The sequence below is a fragment of the Styela clava genome, chromosome 5 (genome assembly GCF_964204865.1).
Source record: "Styela clava chromosome 5, kaStyClav1.hap1.2, whole genome shotgun sequence".
Classification (NCBI taxonomy): Eukaryota; Metazoa; Chordata; class Ascidiacea; order Stolidobranchia; family Styelidae; genus Styela; species Styela clava.
Window position 1 is genome coordinate 7,437,343 of NC_135254.1, and position 13,327 is coordinate 7,450,669.

The window sequence follows — 13,327 nt, forward strand, 5'->3', positions numbered from 1 at the left end:
TAAACGGGCACCAAATATTTTAGGTGATCGGCGTCGTACAGAATTTAGTATTTCCAGGAAACAAATCGAAGCCAATTCAATCCGGTATTAAGTTATCAACAACTTCGATAATCGGGCTTCATGCTGACATTGTGCTAGGCGGAAAAATGAATTTTTTACTACCTGGAAAACTAACACAAGATGCTGTAGAGAATTTATTCTCTCAGGTTATTTTTTGTCTTATCTTTCAGTACAGCGATAGAATATATTAAATAAATCGTAATTGCATTTATATAGTCGTATGGTGATCTCTGAATGAAATGTTTTTAACATCACAGGTGCGAAGTAAGGGAAATTCGCATCCGAAGGCATGTCAATTCCGAAATGCAATAAAATTAATATCGGTTGGTCAGTTTCTCCACGTTCCCTCGAGTGGAAATTACGACACGGACGACTCAGAAAACTTGATAACATTTATAAAAGAACATAGCAATGCCTCATATTCTTTGACGAATGATGAGCCACAACCGAACATCGAAATCAATGAAGTGGACGCACTTATTGAATCTGCAGTCGTCTGCATGGACATTTGCGAGTCCAACGGGCTTTATTATATTTTAGGATGGGCTGTTTTTAAAGAACTTAAAAATATAGAAAAATGTGAAACGTGTGAAAAATCATTTTGTAGGCAAGAATATACGATCAATATGAAGGATTGTCCCGAAGCCCTTTTAACACTTTTTAAATCATATAATAAAGACTTAATATCAACCGAAAATTCGATGCACCTGATTCATCCATCACTGTCCCTGCTTAAATATTTTCAACAACTGGAATCTATTTTTCGGCTCAACATAAAAACTTTAAAATTGCAGCCTAATCCAAAAGCATTATTAAAACAAAAAATCGAATGCTTAAGACGACCATTGTTCTCCAGTTGCCATAATTTAATTGAAAAAATTATAGATAGATACATTCTCTTGAGAATGCGAATTTATGCTAGGAGAGCAACCCAAAAAAGTATATGCCACCAATATGCTAGCAGAAGCGCTGCTCGCGCAACAAATATTAGGTAGTCAAAGACCTGTATATATATTTTGATTCCATTTTGAAATTTTTTGATTGTTTTTAATTTATTCGATTTTGTTAGGTACTCTTCGATGTTCTACTTCATCAACGTTACGGTTATCATTAATTATATTACACGAATGCATTTATACTATTAAAATATATTTTCAGCTAAATTCCGTCGGCCACTTACATATTGTTCAAATATACAGTATATTTTTGTCCTAGTGAACTATGCGTGTTCGACTGTTTGTTCCATGCGCAAGAGTAGTTACGCGTGTTCGGATTTATAGCAAAATAATACATAATTTGATAATAATAAATCCCATTTTCACAAGGTATTTGAATTGTGTAGGGTTTTTATTTTAAATAAGGACTTGGATCTAATTACATAAAATCCATTGTTGCGTCAGAATACTTGCATTGTTAAGCGTCAAATCGGTATGTCGCAATAAAGATCTCCGAGGACCTGATCGAAAAATTGCACAACGTTGTCTCTGCGGCCAATTTTTTTGCAATAGATAGTGTTGTACTTCATATTTTATTACATATTTACATAGTTCATAGCTTGGCGTTGAAAATCCACCCTTCGGTTTCAGTCTTGCTCCACTAACAGCTGAGTTATTTGATTCGGTACAACAACACGACGAAAATTTCCCATAAGACTCCATTGTTTCGTGTTTTCCAAATATGGCACAAGATGGCGTCCATGGACCTGTTTAACATTAGGCAAGTTGGTTGCCGGCCCTTGATATAAAACAAAGTCCTTATATACCTAAGTTGCGCAACAATGGAAATTGGCCGCCATTTTCGATCAATATCGCCTGCGAGGTTACGGCGGTTCTGCGTGATCCGCGGCTAGGCTGGTGCCTTCTGCTATAGAATTAAAGGCTGTTCGACTCTAATTGCAGCGGGAATAGCAAAACAGTGCAACTATTGAAGCTATCATCAGATGCAGAGAAGGAGGAAATGGGAAAATAACTGTAGGCGACGTAAAGGCTGGAAATCTGGCCCAGGCAGTTCCTTGAGTGAGGTTAGTCAAACGAATGGCCTAATGTCAAACTAACACCAGGAAAGATAGGTGGTACACAGTTTTAGGATGATGTCATATTTAATTATTTATGTCACGTTGCCGATTCGACTCATTTAAGTTAGCTCTGACCCCAGGAAAGTTGAGTTAAATTAGTAAGATTTTCTAAATGCTGGCTTCAGATGTCAGGTCAGCAGGTTAGGGAAACTGTTTTCAAATCTTCCTAAGTAATGCAAAGTCAGAACATTGCATTGAATGTATCAGATTTATTGTCACGATTGTTTAAAGCACTGCAGTAACAAAAATTTATAGTAATTAGCAGCAATATGAGTAGACAATTCGGAGCTTAGTGGAAATAATGAATTTCTGAACTGAATGCGTGTTTCGTTAAGTCACTGTCAATTATATTTTGTGTTAAAATGGGATGCTGAACGCTTGGTATTTCGAAAGTACGTTCATTGTGTAACCTACAACTCATTCCTTTTTCAGACTCACTTTTGAAGAATACCAATTTGAACCGAAGAGTACGGATAAATGGAAAAAATTAAAATAAAAGGGAATGACAATATTCGATGTGCCAAATCCACCAAAAAATTCAAATCATCAAGAATTGTATCAACTAAAATATTGACTGAGATGAAGTTTCAAAAAATAACAATAGGCCTACAGTGAGTTGTGAATGCCAAAGTAAACTCTAATTGCCAGTTTGAATGTCTCGTAAATCATTTCTTAAACGTTTTGGGTTTGATTGAAACAGCCGACTCCAGGACGAACCAGTTGTGTCAGAAACTTATAATGTTGGGTCATATAAAAAAGTACAAAAATGTGAAAATTGGGGGGGGGGGGGGGCATTTCCCTCTAATCGTTTTTGCGATATGAAACAACATAACACTTTCATTATAACACGGGGGTGCTATTTTTTTGCGTTTTTAATCAGCCACTCGTATGTAGTCGCCATCGCTTGGCTGACATGGGCAGTTCAGAGCTCGTGATGACCTAAGATGAGGAAGGTCGGAATGAAATATGGGGCTAACCGTCACTTGGTACACATACTGCTGAAGTTTCAATTATTGTACCTTTTTCATTTCTTTGTTATTTAATTGTTAAAATTTTAATTGTTGATCAATCGAATAGCACTTCTTTTCTATGTCTTTCATATTAAGGTATTTACATGCTATTCTTGATCAATTGAATGGTCTTTTTCTCATGTCTTTGATAGTTGATATGAAGTATCATTTCTTTTTATTGGTTAATCAAATTATTTCCAAATTCTAGACTATTAGTTTGTTTGTAATGGTTTCATGAATCATACTGTAACACCAAAGATTTAAATAAAAATGTTCACTATTCCTATGATAATCATTGCTCGCTTTGATTTGTAGACACGATTCCCAAGATGTGAATTATTGAATTTTTCTATTGATTGATCCTCTTGTGTGAGTCAGAAACATTTTCAAAACCCGACCTGCTAAAACTTATTGATAAGTACATTATAAGTATTAACATTCTTGGAGTGCAAGGTTGCAAAAATCCCAAACATATGTATAAAGTTCATGCAATTTTTAAACATTTTCAGATCATGACAAACCTATGAATAGAATTCCTCTTGCCCTATCCAATGTGTTTCTGTGTAATGTGTATGTCCACTGGGTTGCACTTTATTTTATTTGTTATTCACGCTCAGACACATCCTCATCACATTAATTTTTTTGTCCCTGATCCACTTTGTGTTTATAGCCAATTTTTTTTTTTTTCTGATTATTATCGTCCGAACCCCATTGAATTCAGGTATCAGTCAGGTATAATTTTCCATCACATCCCCTCATTTTGTTCACAAATTTATTGTAAAAATATTATCTAAATAGTTCAAGTTTTGCCATTAGTCATCTCTCAGGGTTAAACTTAATATTGATCACTTCGAATAGATAGACTAGAATAGATATTCAAGAATGAAAAAATTCCAAATTGTTTTTTGCGTTTTTCTCAAAATTGTGGCTATGGCTATTTTATTGATGACTGTATTTTTTGGTTGACAAAATATTGAAATCTCTCTCTCTCATTGTACTGCCATTGGTAAGAACGTTTACAACTCAGTTATGCAGCTGGAGCCTGGAGTGTCTAAAAAGGGGCGAATTTCTAATGTAACATTGACATCAATATTTAGCTACAGTCCCATTTGACGTCGCCTTCACTGTCGAAAAATTTAGTTAGTTTTAGTCATTTAGGCCTGTTGTAGTGTGAAACTGTGTTTGTCTACTATCCTAATGGAAACATCATCACGGAGGTCTTGTCACGCCATCGGGACGCTTCGGTTGTCAGTAAATTCCGGACGCCAGACGTCAAATCCGGGACTGTCCCTGCCATTCCCGGGACGGTTGGTAGCCCTAGCATCAGCAGGTCTTGAATAGTTTAAGATTTTGCCTACTTTCCCGATTTTCCGTAGGCTATATGAGTGTGTGTTGACTTGCATTGCCTATATATTTGTTTTAGTGTTACGAAAAACCGAAATAAACTTTACTTTACTAACCGTGCGTTGCGTCTATATTATGTTTGTTACCGAGCGTCGTGGGTTTTTAATGTAAATGCCCCGACATCCTATCGGATTTCTGCGCCCTCGGAATATAACTACTGATTTAAATCTGCCCCAATAGCCTTTTAAAACTACTAAAATTAGGCTTGTTTGCGTTACACTACTCGAGCCGAATGATCGAAAATGGCGTCCATATGACGCCATAATGGGACAAGTTAGTTGCACGGGGTTGATATAAAATAAGAGTAAATTCTAGTTTGACCACAAGTGGGCACTCGAAGTGTTTTTTTCACGCGCAAGTCGGTCGAAGTTGCGCTTTGCTGCTTCAAACTTTTGTTGCTTTTCGGGTAGGATGATATTTACTTTTGTTTATTTTGGCATATTTACTTATTTTGGAGGTTCTGTAATACCAAAACTGAGGATCTAATTTAGTTTATTAACACGAACAGGGACCTATGGGTCGTTTCATTTTTATGTAGTTGTGCATTTGTGTGAAAAAAACGCTTTTCTCATTATTTTTTTTTGTATAAAGTGGTACCGTAATCTATAAAGTAATACCGTAGCCTACTTACAGACTTATGTAGGTCAGGTAGATATCCATATTGGATTTTTTTGGTATGTAATGAACTATATTCTAGTGGCAGACTGGAGGTTATTTTTGTATTTAGACTACAGATTTAGTTCGTTCTTTTCATTTTGACATAATAAGTAATTTTCAGGATTTTGGATCTAGCAAAATTAAATTGAAGGAAATTCTGTGGCTACAAATGGATGAAGGGAATTACGGCAGCCAGGTGAGTTGCTCAATCAGTTGAAAAATGACTTTGCAAATTCTCATTTTGATTAATATTCTAATACTAGTTACATGTGTGTGAGTGTGAATGGTTTGATTCAATAGTTTTAGGTGAATGAACACGTACCACTTCTTTTTGGCAATACCCGTACCTTCCATCTTATATTCCAGTATTCTGTACGTTTTAAACCTTATCCAAGGTTTTGTTTACTCTGCTGATTTCATAATCAGTTTTTATTTATTTGTTTTTATCAACCGTTTTATGCCTTTTTGCTGATTATGGAGTCGAAATAAACTTATCTTATCTATCTATATCTGTACCGGCATAATCTCAAATGATATTGTCTAGTTTTCAAGATTTCACTTTCAATTGCTTACTCTAAGAGTCTATGCTGTTGGTTGTCCTTATGTAATCTGAAAATTTCGAATTACCCTTAAACTTGGATTCTAGATTTATAGTCTAGTAGAACTTCTGCATTAAGTGCATTATTTTTGCCCCAAAAAGCATGTGGCACTTAATTTATATTTATCTAATACAGTATGGCACAGTTCTTTGAGAATTGGAAGACCCCACATTGAAAGACATCAATTATAACAGTGAATGCAAACCCCTACTTTTGGCTTCGATAACAGCAGTGTAGCTTGGAGAGTTATGAAAAAAAATGCTATTTTGGTCCAGATGCCTTGGTTTCCGAGACAAATAAAGTGTTTGTTTTATTGCACCAAATGTGGGGACATTTTTGAATCAGGAAACTGTGCCCTACTGTAATTATGATATTGGTCTCATCAAGGAACCACGATTGTTCAAAAACACTTATAAATTTATGAAAGTCGAATATTTCTGTGTTTCATTGAAATCGTGGCTTCATGTTGCTCAGTGCAATCCTTATGCACATATCCACTATTCAAGCGACTCATATTTTAATTCATAATAGTTACTAGAGTAGAAATTACTGCTTCACACATATAGGTATAGGGAAATTGACACAGTCCACTGAAAGAGAATCTGTCGCCGAGCTACCAAATCCCACAGAACCCCAATAAGCGCTTCGTGGAAACAATGTTGAAAAGCATTGGGCTACAGTGTTCACTATCAGCGCACTTTTTGCAAAAACTGCGAGGTACTTTGGCAATTCTTTTTGAGACTGTGAAATTGTTATGACACTAGATACTACACTTGAAATTCTAATACATATCCCCTGCCAGTTTGATTTGGCTGCAAAATTGGTGAAAACGTTAAACACAATATATGTCTTTGGACAAAAATAACCCTACAGAATCAGCAGGGTGAATTTTGCATTACTAACATTATTATTTTGCGTTCCCAGGCATTTTTGCAAGGGCAAATGCACGGAGGTGGAGATTACAATCCACGAGGACAACAAGGCAACGATGTAGATTCACAATCAAATATTCTACCTCTCGGTAGAAAACAAGACATCAGTGATGTTTTGCAACAGATTATGACGATTACTGACCAAAGTTTGGACGAAGCTCAAGCCAGGTTATTTTGGAAATTTTATTTTCACTCTTGTGCTGATGAAACTTTTACAAGATGTCTGAAAATATGTTGAATAAATTTCTAATTGTTACTTATCGATCTTAAGATCGGTAAGTATGTTGATAGGTATTTGTCTGTTTGTCTGTTAGATGAACGCGATATCTCACGAACGCGTGGTTGAATCTGCTCCAAATTTTGCATGTGCATGCATCTTACCTCGGACCAGAAGCCTATAGATTTTGGGTTAATTATGTCGTATAATTAGCGAGTTATTAACTAATTACCGATCTAAGATCTATAAGTCTTCGGTCTCCGACCGATATTCTCGTTTTCACTTTATTTACACCTTTAAATCTGTAGCGGGAAATCTCAAACTATGTAAGGTGGTGGTAAATTAGGTGTCTTAGGATGTTTGCACCAAACATGTCTGCCTATATGGTACATTATGTTGTCTATCTATACCAGAGGAGCAAGATTTTTGCACCAGGGGCTAAACAATTTTGCCCACCTAGACTAGCGGGCCATGTAAGTGTGACATGAAACGTTACATTTTATGAACGATATTTGCAGTGTTACAATATTTGCAGTGTTACAATAAGCCTCATGCCAAAATCAAATTTAATCGTAATCTCAACAAATTACTTGGGTTATGTTATTTTTTGGATAAAACATCAAAATTTGGTTTTAGTTTATTTGTGGCTGCATCAGGCGGGCCAGATTGAATTACCAAACTTACTTTGCCAATGTCAGATCAATACCCATGTTTGACTGTTTTACAAGTTGTGCTCAAGGCTGGGATTTAAACTATAAGAATAAACTTAGTATTGATAGCTCACCAATGAATCGAATATTTGAATATAATATGTTAAAAGTTTTCAGGATATTTTTTATTTGCTTCCTGGGCCGTGGATATGCTCCCATTCACAGCCAAAATTTTCAAGTTTTTCATATGCTGCGTGGTTCTCTTATTTCTATTTGCTATAAATTAACTTATTAATGCATATTATTCATGTTTTCAGGAAACATGCATTGAATGTTCATAGAATGAAAGGAGCTCTGTTTCAAGTCCTTTGTGAAATAAAAGAAAAATCAGGTAAGATGAAGTACAGATTGTCAGATGTTTGACAGGGAAATTTAGTTGCTTACTAAAGTTGCTTTAGTTGCAAATTGTCTGAGATACATTAATAATGGGGCTCCTGAAGTATGCGAACCAAGATGGTGGACATCGGAATGTAATATGTGTACTAGGTTAGGGTTAGGCCATAATTTTAGGTACAAATACTACAAGAGGCACTTGGCTAGTCTTCGAACTCATAGTAGGACTAAAATAGGGAAAATTGGAATAAAATTATGGCCTAACTTTAACCTGTTACCCATGCTACGTTTCGATGTCCGCCATCTTGGTTCGCATACTTCAGGAGCACCTTAATAATAATGTTCGTCAATTTTTGTCTCTTATTTCTGTATGTAGCATGATTACAGTGATGTTTTAACAAGATCATGTTAATGTCTGAGAATAGCTGGATTATGGGATGTTCTTATGGCAGTGGTCCCCAAACTTGATTGACCGGGGGCCAAAATTATAAGCGGAAGGATGCGGGCCAAGAGAGAAAGTGCCCGCAAGGGGCCCATACCCGTACCGGTACATATAAATAACATATCGATATATTTGAATTGTTACAATAATATAATGATGATCATGTAACAATTTTGTGGTATCTTGGAGGCAAAAAGAAAAAACATAAAGTGTCTAACTATTTCACTTAAGTTCGGCGGGCCATATTAAATCGTTACAGGCCTTGATTTGGGAACCACTGGTTTATGAGATGTTTTATTCTGTTTGAAATAGGCTCCACACAAAATGTAATGGCAGATTGTATTTGGATGAATTGTATCATTGGAATCCACTTTCATATATCTTTATAGGAGTAGTCCGTGTCCGCCGTTGACGAGTCTTTTCGGACCTGGAGCCCCGTGAGGGCGCTGGGGCACGGCCGATCGCATTCGCTTTGTTGGGGCCGTAATCATTTTATAAAATATAATATATTTCTTTTGATTGTAATTTTCAAGTCACTAATATTCAAAAATTATCTAACGCTTTTTAAAATAAAATCAAAATTTATTCGAATTTTCCAACTGAATCATACCAAAACCAAGTGAATAATTTAAGATGATATTCCTTAATTCCTTTTATGCTATAGAATTTCACATTTCGATCATCCTTGCTTTGAAGTTGGCTTAACGAAGTATTAACTTTACAAAAGTCTGATTTAATCCGGCAGAGAATGTGTTTGAACTTGTGAATCATGCAATTGAACTGTGTTATAATTGTAATTGATCAAAGCAGAAGATTAACAGTGGATTAAATTCATTTAATCGTTTTTGAGAAAATTCATCAAGTTCATCCAGAAATGTTAAACAATATTTGAAATCGGCTTTACATTTTTTTTATTTTTTTTGGGAGGGGATGCAATAATCAGTGATTATTTATTAACCACAGTTTTAAGAAATTAAGAAATGGAATGAAGGTCTTTTATTTATATTGTAAGACTTCAACTGCTCAATCTGACAATTTTAAATTGAAACTAGTCCAAATTATTCTTGATACCACAAATTTAAAATATTGAATATAAATAATAATTATCTATGTTTCCATATGTATATTAGATTAGATTAGGACATGATTAAAAGAGTGATGTGTTAAAAATAGGGATGAAAAATAGGGGAAAGATTAATGTTATTTGAAAAGATATATAGGGTGTCCATAAAGTCTGACTTTATAACAAAATTGAAATTGTAATAGGACTTTATGGACACCATGTATTTCAACTATATATTAAAAATATTGAAATCACACTGGCCACACTGATTACACTAGATCTGTATCGAACATTTCATATGCACATTACCAACTATACCAATATTGTTAGTATACCCTATAATGTAACATAGCACTGAAATTTGACCTTGTATTTCCTATGATTTTGACAAGGTTAGGAGACTTTCAATATCTTAAAAACCACAATTTCGACAGCCTATGCCACTCCTATGTTGTTAAAATGGATGGCATGCCAAGATTATAGTGGCACACCTCACGATTTGGAGGTAAAATTTCATGATAGTGTCATTCATTGATATAATCTGATGTTCTTGCTTCTGTCATCCTCAAATTAAATGTAAAACAATGTGCTTTATGATCAGATAATGCCAATTGTCTTGATCATAATCTCTCTTCTTCTTGTCGAAGTGACTTAATCTGTGTTCCCATTGAGTTTTTATCAGTTTGTATTTTGTTGCAATTTTACTCATAACATTTTTTGCAATTTGTTTTATTGGATTGTATAATATTTATAACTCTTTTTATAAGCTGGTGTTAATGATCTTGCATAATTCGTAGGGGAACACTAATTTTAATCTCCACTTCAGACTGTGTATTAGATAGGATTCAAATGCATAATCTATTGGACTTTAATTTCAATAAACGGATCAGAGACTGAAATGATATGAAACATTTACTCTTCTGATCAAAAGGTTATATCTAATATCGGATATATATCTAATACCGAACAAATTAAATTTTTGATAGGTCTGATCAGTTCCTAATTTCAGGAATAATTTGGGGTAGGGCCGTAGTGTGTGTACCAGGTCAGAGCTAGGTCATAATGTTATTACGAATACCCTTATTTCAGTTCTATTACGAGTTCAGGGACTGTCTGTGTTAGCCAGGTTGATATACCTCTGCCCATAGGTTTTCGTCCCTTTACACAACGCGATGTAAAGTAGGCGAACAAAATTAGTTACCTCCATATTGGTACACACATTTCCGGAGCGCCTAATTTGGAATATTTTCACTTGGAATTACCTTGTTCCCTTGTAGGTGATTGGCATTTGGCTGTTAGACTAAAAATAAGCTTACTCTAATAGTACCATATGATATTTTTATTCTATATGATTTTTTCATTATTTCTATATCATCAAGTTTAATCTGTATGAATATACAAGAATATCTGTTCGATCTTCGTTGAATTCAAGTTCAAAGTTAAAGGAAGGAAGCAGACCTTGGTCGCTTTCAATATTAAATATTAGAAAATATTATTTGTAGACGTAGTATAATTCAAGAATAAATAGTCCATATAGATAAATATTTATGACATTATTTAACAATGTGAGATGCTTGATTTGTCTTTTCGCTGTTTTGATTTGTCTTTTCAAAAAATCATAGAAATATGGGGTGTCCATAAAGTCTTAAAATTTTTTAAATTGCGTAGGAATTTCTTGATACCATATGCTTTGTTTTGGCCCTCACAGATGTATTGAATGAAGTAAAAATACTGATTAATAACAACAAACCTGGTCAAGATATATTGAGAACTTACTCCATAACAAGATTGAAATTGTAAAAGGACTTTTTTATGGACACCCTGTATATTGAAATAAAGCATTCATGATTAAAGGGGCAATGAAGCAGCAAAAAGCCAGTGTACATTCGATTTCTTTGATAATACCAGACGTAAAACAAGATTTTGAAAACAAAAATATCAAAATTCTACTTCAACAAAAAATTATTTATTTTAAATGGCTACAATAACTATCACAAGTTTAAAAACCGCTGTCTTACAAGTAGCGATCTTGAAAATCAATTTTTTGTGAATAACAACAATTGCTATTGTGTCCCATATGGCTCAATGTATTGATTTTTACCTCCAGAGAAGAGATTTCAAAATTGAGACTTTCACTAATGTACTTATTAACCCTGTGCTACACTTTTGCCTCATTAATAATACAATATATCTTAGAAAGAGTTAGAGGGTTAAGATAATGGATTATATTTACTTTTCTCTGTCTTGCTCCAATAGATTCCACAGAAGTGGGGTCACACAGAGGTAAAGCATAACTTGAAAAAACAGTGTTCACTTTGATATTCTAAATTATTTATAACTTTTAAATACATTTCAAAAGTATTCATATATTGCTTTATATTCCAATTTACGTAAATAATTGTATCAAATATGATATTTTGTTCTGCAAAGATTGTTATTATTTTGCAAACATTAATTTCTATTTTGTATGGGAACATTGTTTTTGAGTGGTATTGAAGTGAATCTTGTCTAGGAGAAAAAGTATCTGATTTATTACCTTTTGGTATGAGTAATCTCACATAATAATTACTGGGTGGGTTTTACAGCCTCCAGAAAAATGTGTACCAATATGGAGGTAACTAATTTATTCATGTGGGGGGTATTCACTTGGCTTATACGAACAGTCACCGAACTCGTAATAGAACTAAAATAAATAAAATCGGAATAAAATTATTGCATACCCAAACCTGGTACACACACTACGGAAGTATCCAATTTTACTGCTTAAGTGTTGACACTTAGAAACCTTCCATTTGTTAGAAATACTATAGCAATAGTCCATAGCCCTGATACTTTTTTTCAATTTTCTATAAAACATTTTATAATATAATCTGGAGAAAAATGAATAAATAGATCAAAACATGTACAATATTTTCAACTGAAATTGATTAGGTGTCATAAAAACTCATCCAAGCCAGGGGTGGGCAAATTAAGGCCCGCGGGCCGGATCCGGCCCACCGAAGTGTTTCATTCGGCCCACTTGTGTCCTCTGAAATTATGACTATAGTTTTTATGGATATGAATTTTCATTGGAAATATTGATTAAAAATAATGTCATAATGACCCCTATTGTTACATTGTGCTTCTTTTTATTATATAAACGTTAGCATAGCTGTTGAACTAGCTTTTGTAAATAAACAGTTTTTTATTCATAAATTTTTATATTTGTTTTGAACATCCATCCCAGTAACCAAGTCTATTATGTGTAACTGTATCACTCAGAAAAGTAATTTTCCACCCCTGATCCAAGTCAATGTAGTGCATTTGCTATCATCTTGTTCTTATTGAGTATCCTTGTGTGGATCCGAATATTTTTTTTAATTTCGATTACTATGAAATTTTGATATTTATCTCGGGGGAGGGGGAAGGACGGCGCCGTACCACCCAGATGAGTACAATGGTTCAATATTTTCTTTCTATGGAAGTTTCTAGTATCATGAATCTAGTATTTGAAATTGTCCTTATTTCAACACTCATGCTAAGTAATGAAGTTAAAAAGAACCATACTTGAATTATATTAATAGGTATTTCAGATTTTTCATTTTGTCATGCTTGAAACATTGTAATCAAATAATAATAAATTAAAATAAAAAAGACACGCAATGTTTCGTAATTGACGAGGATTCGCAAAAGACTATTAACTATTAATAAGTCGGTGCTACTTCTTTATGTGGTTGAGTCAAAAGTCAATCAATTAAAATGCATAATACTGAACTATTTATACAGGTGTAATTAATTTTCTATTGGACCTGGCTCTTCGTTTATTGTCTCTGACTATAATTTTATC

General features: G+C 34.2%; 2 protein-coding genes across 2 annotated transcripts in view; both read left to right on the forward strand.

Annotated features, from left to right (window-relative positions):
- Positions 1-85: 85 nt before the first annotated feature.
- Positions 86-796, forward strand: LOC120327068 (uncharacterized). The gene is made up of 3 exons (XM_078112701.1): positions 86-206; positions 318-646; positions 739-796. Exons 1-3 carry the CDS (start codon positions 147-149, stop codon positions 794-796), a joined length of 447 nt encoding a protein of 148 aa, XP_077968827.1. The 5' UTR covers positions 86-146.
- A 4,089-nt stretch (positions 797-4,885) lies between these two features.
- Positions 4,886-13,327, forward strand: part of LOC120344416 (pre-B-cell leukemia transcription factor 1-like) — a 51,523-nt gene continuing 43,081 nt past the window's right edge. Inside the window, exons 1-4 of the mRNA XM_078112363.1 lie at positions 4,886-4,954; positions 5,327-5,401; positions 6,729-6,904; positions 7,921-7,994. Coding sequence (XP_077968489.1) covers positions 5,375-5,401; positions 6,729-6,904; positions 7,921-7,994 — 277 coding nt within the window. The 5' untranslated portion in view covers positions 4,886-4,954; positions 5,327-5,374. The remainder of the gene's footprint in view (positions 4,955-5,326; positions 5,402-6,728; positions 6,905-7,920; positions 7,995-13,327) is intronic.

Bases quoted from the DNA above. Each gene is read 5' to 3' on its own strand.
- LOC120327068 (XM_078112701.1), top strand. From the start codon at position 147: ATGAATTTTTTACTACCTGGAAAACTAACACAAGATGCTGTAGAGAAT. The intron at 207-317 runs GTTATTTTTTGT...TTAACATCACAG, and splicing joins TAGAGAATTTATTCTCTCAG to GTGCGAAGTAAGGGAAATTC. The intron at 647-738 runs GTGTGAAAAATC...CATATAATAAAG, and splicing joins AATATAGAAAAATGTGAAAC to ACTTAATATCAACCGAAAAT.